This window comes from Rhinatrema bivittatum, chromosome 16, assembly GCF_901001135.1.
Source record: "Rhinatrema bivittatum chromosome 16, aRhiBiv1.1, whole genome shotgun sequence".
NCBI classification, from domain to species: domain Eukaryota; kingdom Metazoa; phylum Chordata; class Amphibia; order Gymnophiona; family Rhinatrematidae; genus Rhinatrema; species Rhinatrema bivittatum.
The window spans coordinates 24,188,388-24,201,679 of NC_042630.1; the positions used below are offsets into that span (position 1 = coordinate 24,188,388).

General features: G+C 44.2%; 1 protein-coding gene across 1 annotated transcript; it reads right to left on the bottom strand.

Moving 5' to 3' along the window:
- Nucleotides 1–1,357: 1,357 nt before the first annotated feature.
- On the bottom strand, nt 1,358–12,648 carry SIT1 (signaling threshold regulating transmembrane adaptor 1). Its single transcript, XM_029581039.1, has 6 exons — nt 12,450–12,648; nt 11,255–11,371; nt 10,776–10,812; nt 7,870–7,931; nt 3,715–3,785; nt 1,358–2,321 (listed from the first exon to the last, which is right to left on the bottom strand). The coding sequence occupies exons 1-6, from the start codon at nt 12,619–12,621 to the stop codon at nt 2,046–2,048; spliced, it is 735 nt and encodes a 244-aa protein (XP_029436899.1). The 5' UTR covers nt 12,622–12,648; the 3' UTR covers nt 1,358–2,045.
- Nucleotides 12,649–13,292: the final 644 nt, after the last annotated feature.

Consider the following 13,292-nt stretch of genomic DNA (forward strand, 5'->3'; position numbering starts at 1 on the left):
AAGAAATCAGTAGAACTAGGGTCATGAAATTAAGCTTCAGGGAGGATGACTCAGAACCAACGTCAGGAAATATTTCTTCACGGAGAGGGTGGTGGATGCCTGGAATGCCCTTCCGGAGGAGGTAGTGAAGATGAAAACAGTGAAAGAATTCAAAGGGGCATGGGATAAACACTGTGGGTCCCTAAAAAACTAGAGGATGGAAATGAAGAAAAGAGTGCATGGGGGTAACTTTCTGGTGCTGCAGTTACCACCCTTATCTCCATACTATTACTGTAACGCCATCACTGCTCTCTGCTTCAATGGCAGGGGAGGGGAATTACTGTAACGCCATCACTGCTCTCTGCTTCAATGGCAGGGGAGGGGAATTACTGTAACGCCATCATTGCTCTCTGCTTCAATGGCAGGGGAGGGGAATTACTGTAACGCCATCACTGCTCTCTGCTTCAATGGCAGGGGAGGGGAATTACTGTAACGCCATCACTGCTCTCTGCTTCAATGGCAGGGGAGGGGAATTACTGTAACGCCATCACTGCTCTCTGCTTCAATGGCAGGGGAGGGGAATTACTGTAACGCCATCACTGCTCTCTGCTTCAATGGCAGGGGAGGGGAATTACTGTAACGCCATCACTGCTCTCTGCTTCAATGGCAGGGGAGGGGAATTACTGTAACGCCATCATTGCTCTCTGCTTCAATGGCAGGGGAGGGGAATTACTGTAACGCCATCACTGCTCTCTGCTTCAATGGCAGGGGAGGGGAATTACTGTAACGCCATCACTGCTCTCTGCTTCAATGGCAGGGGAGGGGAATTGGATTCAGGCAGCAACCAACAAGGGCCCTGACTTGTACAGTCTGGGGAACTGATAAGCAGGGGGGTAATTTGCTGGTGCGGCAGTTACTACCCTTAACAGAAGGCATGGGATTATTACCCTTAACCAATAAACCTGATACTTTGGATGCAACTCCAGCATTGCTCTTTGCTGCAACGGCAGGGGGTATCAGGGAATTGGATTCAGACAGTAACTGAGGGCCCTGACATTTACAGTTTGGGAAAGTGATAAAAATGGGGGTAAATTGCACGGCGTGGCAGATGCTATCATAAGCTTGCTGGGCAACTGGATGGACCATTTGGTCCATCATTTCTATGTTTCCATATTTCTGTTTAGACCAAAAATCTATACAGAGAGCACTGATTGTTGCTTTTTTTCCTTTCCAGATATACGTGGGTGGGAGGAGAAACTGGGGAAGCTATGGGAGGGAGAATGGACATCTACTATTCTTTTATTTATCAGCTGGAGCCATAAGAATTTTTATTTAAGATTTAAACTTTTTATTAAACATGAATAATATGTAGCACACTACCAGATAATACATATTCATTCAAGCACTACAATCAGCAAGAGGAAACTTCAAAGTATTCTTTCTCCGATGGATAAAAATGTGTAAATCACTAAACTAGGAAATTGCCATCCTATCTGCCAACAATGCACCTATCCTGCTTAAGAGGCAAAGAAGCCTAACGAGAAGTCCAGGGGGTAAGCCACATTTGCGATCATACATCACCTTTACTGATTTAGGATGTTGCCTTTTGCTGCTTTTAACCTCCCACCTCCAGTGAGGTTCTGTTTCATGGTGGGGAGGGGTTGTTTTTTCTCTGTTTTAGTTTACATGCAGACTAAAAAGCAACTCAAAAGCAACTTTATTCTCTAACGCTTTCTTGGCTGTCTTCAGACTTCTTTTGGGTGGATGATCGAGAGGTCCGGGCTACCACCTTTGAGGTGATCTTATAGGTTTGCACTAAAACTATTCTGTAACTAGTCGGCTATTTTTACAGGCATTATCTTTGTTCCTGTCTTATCTGTTGTGTTTGACATTTTTTAGACAGGATTTATTGGGGATTTGTCTGCTTAAAGGCAGCAAATCTTAGATCTTTACTGCCCTAGGCACAAGTATAATGGGAGCCCATTGACAAATCCAGGGCTGGGAATAACAGTCCTCCCTTTTCTCTATGCTGAGTATCACTCTCCAGTTTCCATGGATGAACCTTCTTAGACATCTGTTGGTTGCTTATTAGCGTAGTCCTGGTTTTCAAAGAGGGGTTTGTATTGCTGTAATTGGACAGATGCATACAGTTTGGTTTCCTGCCTGTGTGTCACTTTTGGTTCCCTGTGTGTGTCAAAAGCATCTCCCCAAATTTCTGCATCTGACTTCCTTTTGACGACTGTCACCACGTCCGTGTACTGGATCCCAGAATCCACCCCCTGTGAACGAACTGGTTTCCTCGGGTTAACATTGGCATAGCAGATTGGTTTTCCCAAGTTCCCCTGAAAGAATTAAAGAAAGGTTAGTCATATCACAGGAATGCTCAGTGTGTCATGACTACTCAGTGTCCTACCACATTTCATTATGGCATCAATTTTCCTTTTCGGCTGAAAGTTCACCTAAATCTTTAGAAAGGGGTAATCACTCTTTGAGGGCTACTGCAACCAAATGGCCACTCTTAAAGGGATTACCTCCAAATTATATTCCTTGTTAAATGAAATGCTTTCGACTAAAACATAACACATGGTGGCATGGGAATCAGATTTAGTGGAAAAGTGGAACGAAGGAATGTGGGATTTATGTTTTCTGTCGGTCGGTCACGGTTTTGTATCCTCTGCATTAGTAGAGAATGGATATAAACTTTTGTATAGATGGTACATGACCCCAATGTGACAAAAAAAAATAGCTTTACCCAGATCATAACGGGCCAGTGTTGGAGGAAATGTGGAGCTGTTGGATCATTCTTTCATATCTGGTGGACATGTTCTAAATACCGGAATAAGGTCTAGAAGCTGCTGTACCGACGGATCTGAAAATGTTTCTGCTAAACATGCCTGCTCGGGACAGGGCTACACCGACCAGTATTTGGAGAACTTGGACCGAAGTCCACTCATTTCAAGAGAGCTGGAGTCCTTTTCAATTGTGGCAGGATGAGTCGTCCATGTTTTAGAAACCAGTGGCTTTTGGGGCTATCTAGCATAAAGGCGGCTGCTAGGGGAAAAGGGTGGAGGGAGGGCTCTTTCCTATGGTAATAATGTTAAAATATATAATGTTGCTATTGGACAATTGGATATGTGTTTTCTATTTGAATAAAGAAAAAAAAAAGAATAATAAAAAAGAATTGTTCTTTATGTGGCTGGTTAGCATTTGGAGGTGGCTAGCTTGCTTTGGAAATTGTCCTTGCCAGAACGCTTTATATTCCTTGACCCGCTAACTGCTGAATGGAGACTAAAGAAATGTATCCTGGAGAAGGGTTTGGGATTTGCAGGAAGATGCCATCCTTAGACTTCTTTCTTTGGCAGCCCTGCCTCTCAGACAAACATCTGAGCATCCAGAGCTAAAACAGTTTTAGTATAATTTAATTGGATGTGAGAGGCAACAGGCTGCATGCTAATTTTGTCTCCAGCCCTCTCCTGCTCTCTCTCATGCTATCACTCTGTACTTACCTACAGAAAAATGGGATGGATCCTTTCTATTTCACTGCTATTTTATTCGCTACCTCCTTTTTATCTCGCCTTCACCCCACTGCCAGCCATCTTTCTGTTTCCCTGGTAATGTCATTCTTTGCATCCCTGTGTTACCTGCAGTAGTGCTTAACTTGGGACAATAGGTTGGCAGCTTGTGTCAGCAGAGAGTGCATGTGATATGCAGCATGGGCTACCCATGGACGGTTACCTGCGTCTGGGATTTCCATTGTTCTGATGATTCTGTGTCTAGGATCTTTTTCTCTCCTAATTGTTGGCCTGCTGATCAAACAATCAAAAATATAGATTAGTCTTACATTCTTTAAAATTTGATAAGGATGCTAACTTACGAGATTATAAATACCACCTGTATAATTATATTGGACTTTGAATACACATAGTGGTGACCTCTTATACTCATACCCAGTGTGCCAAGTGGTGCAGTGGCCCTGATTTACTAAGGCTTTTTTTTCTCATTCTTTGATGGGGTTAAGGGTCTTAGTAAATCAGAATGAGAGTTAGAAAGCTTGTAATAAAATTGATATCTGCTAAATAACTTTATGGAAATGAGGAGTTTTGAATATGTGTTTTGGTATCGCTTAGTTTGCTTACAGATCATGTGTTACTGTAAGGCTCATTTGTATGGTGGTCTCTTATTATAGATGTTAATTTCTTTGATTTTGGTGGATATATTGGACACACCTATTGTTGGTGGTTCTTACTTTTGCTCTGATGAATCTGGATTTAACACCCTTGCCAGGTTCTTATATAGTGCGTTACTGTAAGGAACACCACCTCACACCAGAGAATAATTTAATTCTACAGAGAAGTCTAAAGACAGGGCTTGCGAAGAACACCTTAAAGGGACGGGACCAGCTAACACAGGGACATTATGCACACAAAGGTTTGTAATGTCTGACTCAATAATGTATCAACCAGTGTCATGTTGGGATAAGTTATGAAATGCCCAGAATCAGACTATTCTAGATTTTTTTAAGTTTTTTGTTCCTTCTGAGTGAGAAAGTAGATCGATGGACTAAAAACAAACAGCGGGTAGAAGAAATTCTAACTGGGGAAGACTAAAGCAATAAACACACCATAAAGAACATTATCCAGACAGGATCTTTTTTTATGGTTTTCATGGCAATCTGGATTCCTCACAGGCTCACCTGAGCTATGCAGGAACATCAGAGTTGCATTGTGACTGATGCAGCTTGGAGTTTCTAGGTTTAATAACCTGGATCTCTGTTCCCTTCCTTCCTTGTTCTTTCTTTTTAGCCTCCCCATGAACCTCTCTCATCACTGAGCTTCCTTCCATCCTGCACGTGAGTCTCACAGCTCTTTTAGGTGCTTCATGGATCAGAATACTCCTCACGTGCACCAAGGAGCCTTTACAGGTCGTGCCAGGCTTCAGCGCTGATTGCACTGTGCGATGAGAGGATAGCTGCAGGGAGAGCATTACTGTGCAAAAGGGCCTTAGTGGGGGCAGAGAACCTGTTCCCTGGCAAAAGCAGCGGCTGGATTGTCAGCATTACTGGGAGAGGAGAAGAGTATGGGAGGAGAAAGGCAGGGGGAGAGAGAGAGAGGGATAGACTGGAGAAGAAAAGGCAATGAAAACAAACAAAATAAGAGACAAACTGGTGCAAAGGAATAGCACAGACAAAAGACAGTGTAATATAAAAAAAATGAGAACAAGATGTCACACAGTGTTGTGTATTCAAGCGTAAGAAGGAAGATGAAAATGTGACTAGGGGAAAAAAGAAATAGAAAAAAAACTAAATGAGGAAAAAGCAATAAAATGAGTGACCAAAAAAATCACAAGGAAGGTGGGAGATGAGACCAAGGGCAGATCTGGTTGGCCTCCACCCCCTATGCATTAATTCAGTGCCAGTACCCATGCCACCCTCTTCCCTCTCCCCCTGGCAATCCTTGTAGTAAGCATTCATGCAGGGCAGGGTGGGGCCCTGCATTTATTGTGCATTGAGGATTGCCATTGGGGCTGAGGTCTGGGGGAGGAGGCAGTGGCAACAGCAGGGGGGTGCCTTCCAAGGTCCAGAGCAGGACTGCAGGGAGGCGGGGGCAGGAATGTTGCCACCCCAAATTTTGATGCCCTAGGCATTGATCTAGTAAGCCTGTGTGTCAATCCAGGAGGAAGGAGCAAGAAACAAAAGATGGCCTTGGAGGAAGAAGACGAGGACCAAAATATGAGTTTTATTCAACATTGTGTTTCACTGCAATATCAAATGCTGGGACAGAAGGTAAAATCAGAGTGCAGCCCACAGGTTCCTGAGAAAGCTCAAACATAGATTTTGTGACAAGTGTATGAAAGTGCAGAGGCAAACTCTCTCAAATTCTGATCAGTGCTGGGAAGACAAAAGGGGGATAGAGAATGGGGGGAAAGACTAGGGAGGGAAAGCAGATTTTGGAGGCATGAGATGGAGGAGGGATCTCATGGAGAAGGGGGCAGAAGGATAGGGGATCTAGACCCAGAAGGAAGAGAGGAGGGGAGGACTGAGGGACTGCAAAACAATGCATCTTCGTTCACTTCCCATTTAAGAGACATGAAAAAAACTCTAAGACGTCATGAATATCACTGGAGAAAGACTCCATTACCTGCTCGCAAATCTGCTTACACGGCTTATTTAGCCAAATACAGAAAACAAATAGATATTACAAAATAAATCTTATTACTCACAAAAAATTTCACTTACAAATGGAAGTCCAGCCACATCATTCAATATTGTGAAATCATTAACATCTTTAAAACAAAATCCTCCTATTCATGTTGATAATAACTACTGGAACAAAGTCGCTTCTTTTTTCAAAGAAAAAGAAACCAATATCTCCAACGAATTCTTACATCTCTCAATTCCTAAACTTAATGATAAATCCCATTACACACCTGGGACTTTTTCAAGACATCAGCTCATTAACCATATCTCAAATACTAGCCCAAATGAAGTCTTCTAGCCCTTTAAATCCCTGTCTGACTACTCATCGCAAAACAGATCGGGATCATATCTCTTTGTTATCTCACTTGGTTAATTCATCTCATAATTCAGGTACATTCCCTGCTACTTTGAAACAAGTGTCTATTTCTTCAATTCCTAACAAGACTACTGTTGACCCAACAGACCCAACAGATTACCTCAATGAAAATTCAATCTTAAATCCAAACCAATGTGGATTTAGACAAGGACACGGCACTGAAACTCTACCCCTATCATCATTTGACACTATCATGCGGGTTTTGATTCCAACACAGATTACATTTTAGTACTGTTTTCCAATGGTTCACTTCCTATTTACTCAGTTGTCCACAGCAAGTGAGAACTGGCTCAAACAATTCTGACTGGTACATAATTCCCTCAGGTGTACCCCAAGGTTCCTCTCTCTCCGCTTTACTTTTTAATATGTTTCTACTTCTGTTATGTCAACTTCTTTCTGGTCTTGGCATAAATGTCAACATTTATGACAATGACATTCAGTTTTTTATTCCTTACAACACATCATGGTCCAATACTCTATCTTTCGTAAAACTTTGCATCATTTCAGTTAATATTTGGTTATCTCACAATCACCTCAAACTCAATACTGCCAAAAAGGAAATCATGCATTTATCAGCAATCGTAAACCCATCACACTGTCCACCTTACTCCATAACAATCAATGGACACCGTATCCCAATTGTACAAAAAGCCCATAGCCTTGGGGAACACTGAACTCTGAATGTTAAATGGCACATCATATATCTTCCATTGTCAAATCCTCCTTTTACAAAATATTATTTTGACTTTTTTTTTTTTAATATGAATGTAACTTTGTTAACCGCCCTGAGAAATTTTCTTTGTAGGGTGCGGTATATAAAACTTTTAAATAAATAAATATAACAACATAAGAGATGCCATGCTGGGTCAGACCATCGAGCCCAGCATCCTCTCTCTAACCGAGGCCAATCCAGGCAGACATTAACAGGAAACACTATGTCATGTTACTCATGCCCAGAAGTAAGATGTGACAAAAAGTAAGTCTATCTGGCTAATCATTTTTATTGGACCCATCCTCCACAAACCTGTAATATTGGTTTGGATTCTAGATTTGGTTGGTGGCATAGTTCATGGACTGGTTTTATCTCTCCATTTGGAATTAGGAGAGTCTGGTGATTGGCAAAGAAAAGTGCACAAAGAGAGTTTTTCTGGGAGATTGGTGAGATGGGCTCTAAAATCACATCAGATCATCCAGGTTCCATCTCTGTGACTGCCACAGGTTTTATAGTGAGGTTTGCACATTCACGGACACGTTTTAAGAATACTAGAATGTTCCATATGTTACCACAAATGTCTATAAATACTGTTAACACATTCACCTGATTGGAGAAAACTGAGGTTTCCATACACAGGATTCTCTTCTATGTTTTTAAAACTGAATCTGTAACAGAGAAGTGTGTGAGAACAGGGGCAACAGAAAAGAGTTAAAGGGACATGGACAAGAAGACAGAGAAGAGGGGAGGCTTTAAAGAGAGGAGAGACAGCGGATGGTCCGTATGGCAAGGAGGAGATTAAAGAGGTGAGTCATTTGGATGACAGGGCTTGTACTGAGGAGAGGAGAATGAGATTTCAAAGTAACATTTACAAAATGACAGTATTTGCATTTTATACCATGGATAAGCCATTGCCCTGGTAAGGGCTAATAGGACACCATGGTCAAGGAAGCCAAGGTGTGCAATCTGGCCCTATCTTCTCTACTAATAGGAGATGCCCACTCTGGAATTACAGTAAAATTAGTTTTTATTAAACCTTTTTTTTTTTTTGCTAGTTGATCTTTTTTTTTTTAGTTAATCAGAAAGAGCTCAAGTTTCAAAAGGTTTAGATTCCTAACTGCAGCTGCGCACACTGGGGCCAACGCAATAAATCTGTGCGGAAAACGGGCGCTCGGTGTTGAATGCCCGTTTTCCTAACGCGCTCCCAGCCACCCCTCCTGAGCGCATGATCAAATATTTAAATGAGGGGGCTCTCGCTGCCAAGGAGGCGCTAGGGACAAATGTGCACCCCTAGTGCCTCCTTGGCAGTGAATGCCCAGGAGAGGTTGGCTGTCAGCCGGTTAGGAATATGGATGCTCAATTTTACGAGTGTCCATTTTCCTAACCTGTGCACAGCCACAGGTTAGGAAAATGGGTGCTTGTTAATTGAGCATTCCTAACTTGACCGCTGGCACACTTTTTTAGAAAAAAAAAGTTTTTAAAAACATTCTTGTCCTTTTTGTTCCTCCAATTTAAAATCGCCGTGATATTAAGTCAGAGGAAGTACAGAAAAGCAGTATTTTCTGCTTTTACAAAATATTATTTTGACTATTTTTTCTGCTTTTCTGTACACTTTTTGAGCTGCTCAGAAATTAACGCCTGCTCTGGGCAGGCGTTAATTTCTGAGGGTAAAAATGTGCGTGTCGGGCACACATTTTTTCCCCCAATCGGGGGAGAATAGCTAATAGCGCTCATCAACATGCATTTGCATGTGATGAGTGCTATTAGCTTCGAGGGGGGGGTTGGACACGTGTTTTGGACGCGCCAATCCCCTTACAGAATAAGGGGTTGTGGACCTGAATCCAAAACCCACGTCCAACCATGGGTTAAACAGTGCACTCGGCTGAGCACACTGTACTGCATCGGCCCCACCGTGTGTGGCCACATTTATCCAGATATTCAGCAGCACTTTTAGCCATGCTGTGGCTTTTAAATATTGACCCCCATGAATCATAGGCCTACATTTAAGCCCTCACTTCGATTGAACATTTCCCTAATAGGCATCTGAAGATGGCACAGAGCATCTTTTGAAACTGAGCCCTCAGTGCCTATGTTTTAGGAAGATTTTCAGCACAATTTAGAGGTCTGGTTAACTTCCTGAGTTACCCAACAGAATTGTGGGGTTTCTAAAACTTCCCCTGCACCCAGTTTAAACTTTAGCTGGATAAGGGGCAGTGTTGGGGTGTTCTGGGGGCAGGGCTTTAATGCTTATATTTAGTGCCATCTGGGCAGGTCCGGTTGTGCCAAAAGGCTACTCTGAGATTATGATGATAACTTTATCTGGGTAGCTTTGACTTTAGCCCAGTCTATTCAGTGGAACACGTATGTGGTTAGGATCTGCTGAATAACGTTACCCAGATAATTTTCCTGCTTCCCAGCTTACTTACTATGGACTCCCTATATTTAGGGACCTCTAATGTAGGTGCCTAAACTTAGATGTATAATTAATTTCCCTAAAATTCTGTGCCTAGCTCTGAAAATCAGAGCTCAGAGCCTGATTTGCAAAAGCATTTACAGGCTTAAAACTGGGTTTCACGTGTGTAAATGCACTTTAGATATGTAAGTGGGCTTTTGAAAATTGCCTCGCTATATGCCATTGAATTGTCCATAGTTTTTACCCATGTTAAGAGCATTTAACGTGGGTAAATGACTTTTGAAAATTGCTACGATGCAGTATGTTACATTTACATGCGTAACTCCTTTGAAAATTCACCTGTAAGTGTCTAATTTATTTTTCCCTGCCCTAACTCCATTGCTATAGCTGCCCACTTTTTAGGGGGCAATTTGCCAGACTCCCTGCAGGGAAAACATGCACCGCCTCTCCCTTTGACAACTGTCCAAGGAAAAAGTATCCTCCAACCTTTGCATCTACTTTTTCTGTGGACACTTTTTCCCTTCAGAACTGCAGACGTTGCCCTCTGCCATCCTCTGCCCGCCCGCTCAATACTTTTACACGCAGGGAGGGTGGGCAGTATTCAGAAAAACCTTTTCACCTGAGTAAATGGACTGTGAAAACCGCCCTCAAAATGTACCCCTTTCATCTGCCTTCTCTGTATTTCCCTTTTCCTCTCTGTCCTGCTTGATATTGTTTTCTTGTCCGCCCTTCCCCTTCCTAGCCTACTCTTTTTCACTCCTCACTTCCTCTTTTTCTATTCCTTCCTCACTTTATGTTGTATTCCTGTTCCCTGCCCCCCTTCTCTCACAGCCTTGCCTTAGTCTCTCTCATGTTCCTTCCTTCCTCGCTCCTTCCCTTTCATCCTTTTTCCATCTGAAGAGAGAACCTGTGTTTTTCCAGAAGCTCAGGTCCTGCTGCTCGGCTTCTGTGGCTCTGTTAGAGGGCACCCATCTGCACAATTTCATCCTTGCCTCCTTGAGAGGCATCGCAGCCTACTAAGCTTTCAGTTTTCCTCGGACATCTCTCTCTCTCTCTCTCTCTCTCTGCCCAGCTAAAGGGAACACAAAACAATACTCACCGTCTCCCGAAGTGATGAAACAAATTCCTGTTCTTCTCTTAAGGGATAAAGAAAATGTATGAAAACAAACATCTGTAGGAAGAGAACTAACATTTGTATATTATAAAGCAGCACTGGCCTGGGTGCTGATGTCCATGAGCAGGCTCTGCAGTATTTCAAGCTGTTTAAAGGGAAGTTATTGCTGTCAGTACTTTCTCCCATGCCCCCTGTCAGGGAGCAGCTCACGTCCCCACCCTCCTGCCCCAGTTGATTCCGGGGCACACATCCCTCCCCTTATTGTCACCCTCTCCTGGGCTGATCCCATTGACACATCAGCTGATGCCCCCCATGCTCACCCTCAGAGCATTGGAGGCTCTCTGAGAGGAAACAGACGGTCCTGGGGAGCGTTACGGTTCAGGCTTTATACTTCTGTCACTTGTTATCCCCCTCTGTAGCCCAGTAAAATAAATTGCTCACGCACTTTTAACTTTGCAACTTACCCTTTTTGTGCCGCCTCAAGCAGCAGAAAATATTTCCAGTCAAAGAAAGCAGGAATAGTATTCCGGTAGCAGAAAAGAGGACCCATAACTCGTAGCTGCCGAATAGCCCCCAGGCACCTTCAAATCAAAAGCATTTTATGGGTCATTTGCCTTAGCACTGACAAAGTTAATGCACCTACATTCACTTCCAGGAGATGACTGCGAAACACAACATTGTGAAACTTTTCATTCCTTTCTATAGATTTTTTTGTTTTGTTTTGTTCTGACAATTTCCTTCTCTCATTTAGTCTTCTAGCTAAGTTGGAACCAGAGCTGGGAACTAGGGCTATGAGCTTTCCTTTGCAACTACCCCTAAGCCACGTCCCATGGAGACACTCAAGCAAGGCCGCGCAGTCTGGCCGCTAGGTGTCACTGTTGAGCGGCGGTTGTCATCCCTCTCCTCCCCCAGCGCACGGAGCGGAGTCCCGGCTCATCGGAATGTATCATCCTAACTCGGTTAATGAAAGACTTCGAAACTTGTCCCATGAGAGCGTTTACCCGTTCTGTGCCCCATTTTTGGGAGCAACTTTCAATCTGCCCTCCGAAGTGCAAAGTGTCCAGTCGCCTGCGGCTCCGATGCCCGGTTTTCAAAGGGAAGGCAGGCAGGCAGGTACTTCCCCCCTTTCAGAGTTGCCAGGGTGCCTGGGCAGGTTACATTTCCAGGCTGGACTTTTCAATGGAAAAGAAAGCAGGGAGATGTCTAGGTGGGAATCGCAGGGTGGTTGATTTAAGCGCGGAAAAGGCTTTGAATATTGCCCTGTAAAGGGGTCCTGGCCAGGCTCATCGGCTTCCCTTGTGCCAGATCCCCCTCCAAGCCAGAGGAGAGGGGAAGCTTTCCAGCTCGCAGGCATCACCCGTTGGGCACTAAGATAAACGAAAAAGTGCCAAGCACGGTCCAGATGTGCCCGTCCGTTTGCAATGCGGAGCGAAACGCTCCCAGGAGAGGAAGACACTCCAGATGCTCCCCACCAGCCACGAGTCCTCCGTCAGTCTCCCAGCCCAGAGCACCTCAGGCCTCAGCCTCAGTGTCACTCGGAGGCAGATATTGGGGGGGGGGGGTTCGATTTTACTTACTTATAGTGGGGGTCCCTCTGCCAGGCTGCAGACGAAGCCTTTTGCACTTCTGAACCTGGTGGGTTAGAAATCTTCCACTTACCCCAGCAGGTGGTGCAGTTGCCCTGCCCCATCGGTGCTTGGCGGGGCAAGAAGGCAGCACCGCCAGCCATCTTTGATCTCCGTGCTTCTTTCACGGGAAGCTTTAGGGATGCTTGCACGCTATCTGCTCGGGCTCTATGCATTTTTAATTTTTTTTGCATGAAACCACACATTTCCGCCTGCCGCTTAAAGGAAATCAAGGTTTGTTAGACGCAAGCAAAGGTGCAGAGGGAGAGAGGCAAAGAAAGCATCCGCGGGCGTTAGCAGAGAAAAAGTGAGAGAGAGCGCATCCGTTTGGCAAGACGAACCCATCTTCACACCAATAACGTCTCTTGAGAGAAAATGCAGGGAAGGAAAAAAAATACACGGGCAGAAGGTAGAGAAGGAAAGGAACACAGGTCGAGAAATGCGCGCGCAATAGAGCTGAGACGGAGGCAGCGCAGCGTAACCGTGAAAAAGGCACGGAAGGGGGAAAAGGCAGATACCGATGCAGGGCAAAGAGAAAAAGGAGAGGACAGGGGACAGGGAGAAGACAGACTGCAGGTGAGGAGGGCAAAGACAAGGAAGAGGTTGCACAAGAGGAGCAGAAAGACGGAGGGAAAATTGCACGCAGTGCTGCCTCCCCTGACTTCTCTCTGCACTCGGGAACACCTTTGCACTATCCAGGCAAAAGGGCGTCCGGCACACCTAGAGCCGTATTCAGGGCAGAGAACCTCAGAAATGGCTGAAGGCGGACCCGGAAAATGAACGTGGATAAGCCTTGCACCCCATTAACAGGATTTCCAATCTTTTATGTAGAATACCAAGGTTTAGAATCGATATCCAAGTCAAATGAAAAGAAACC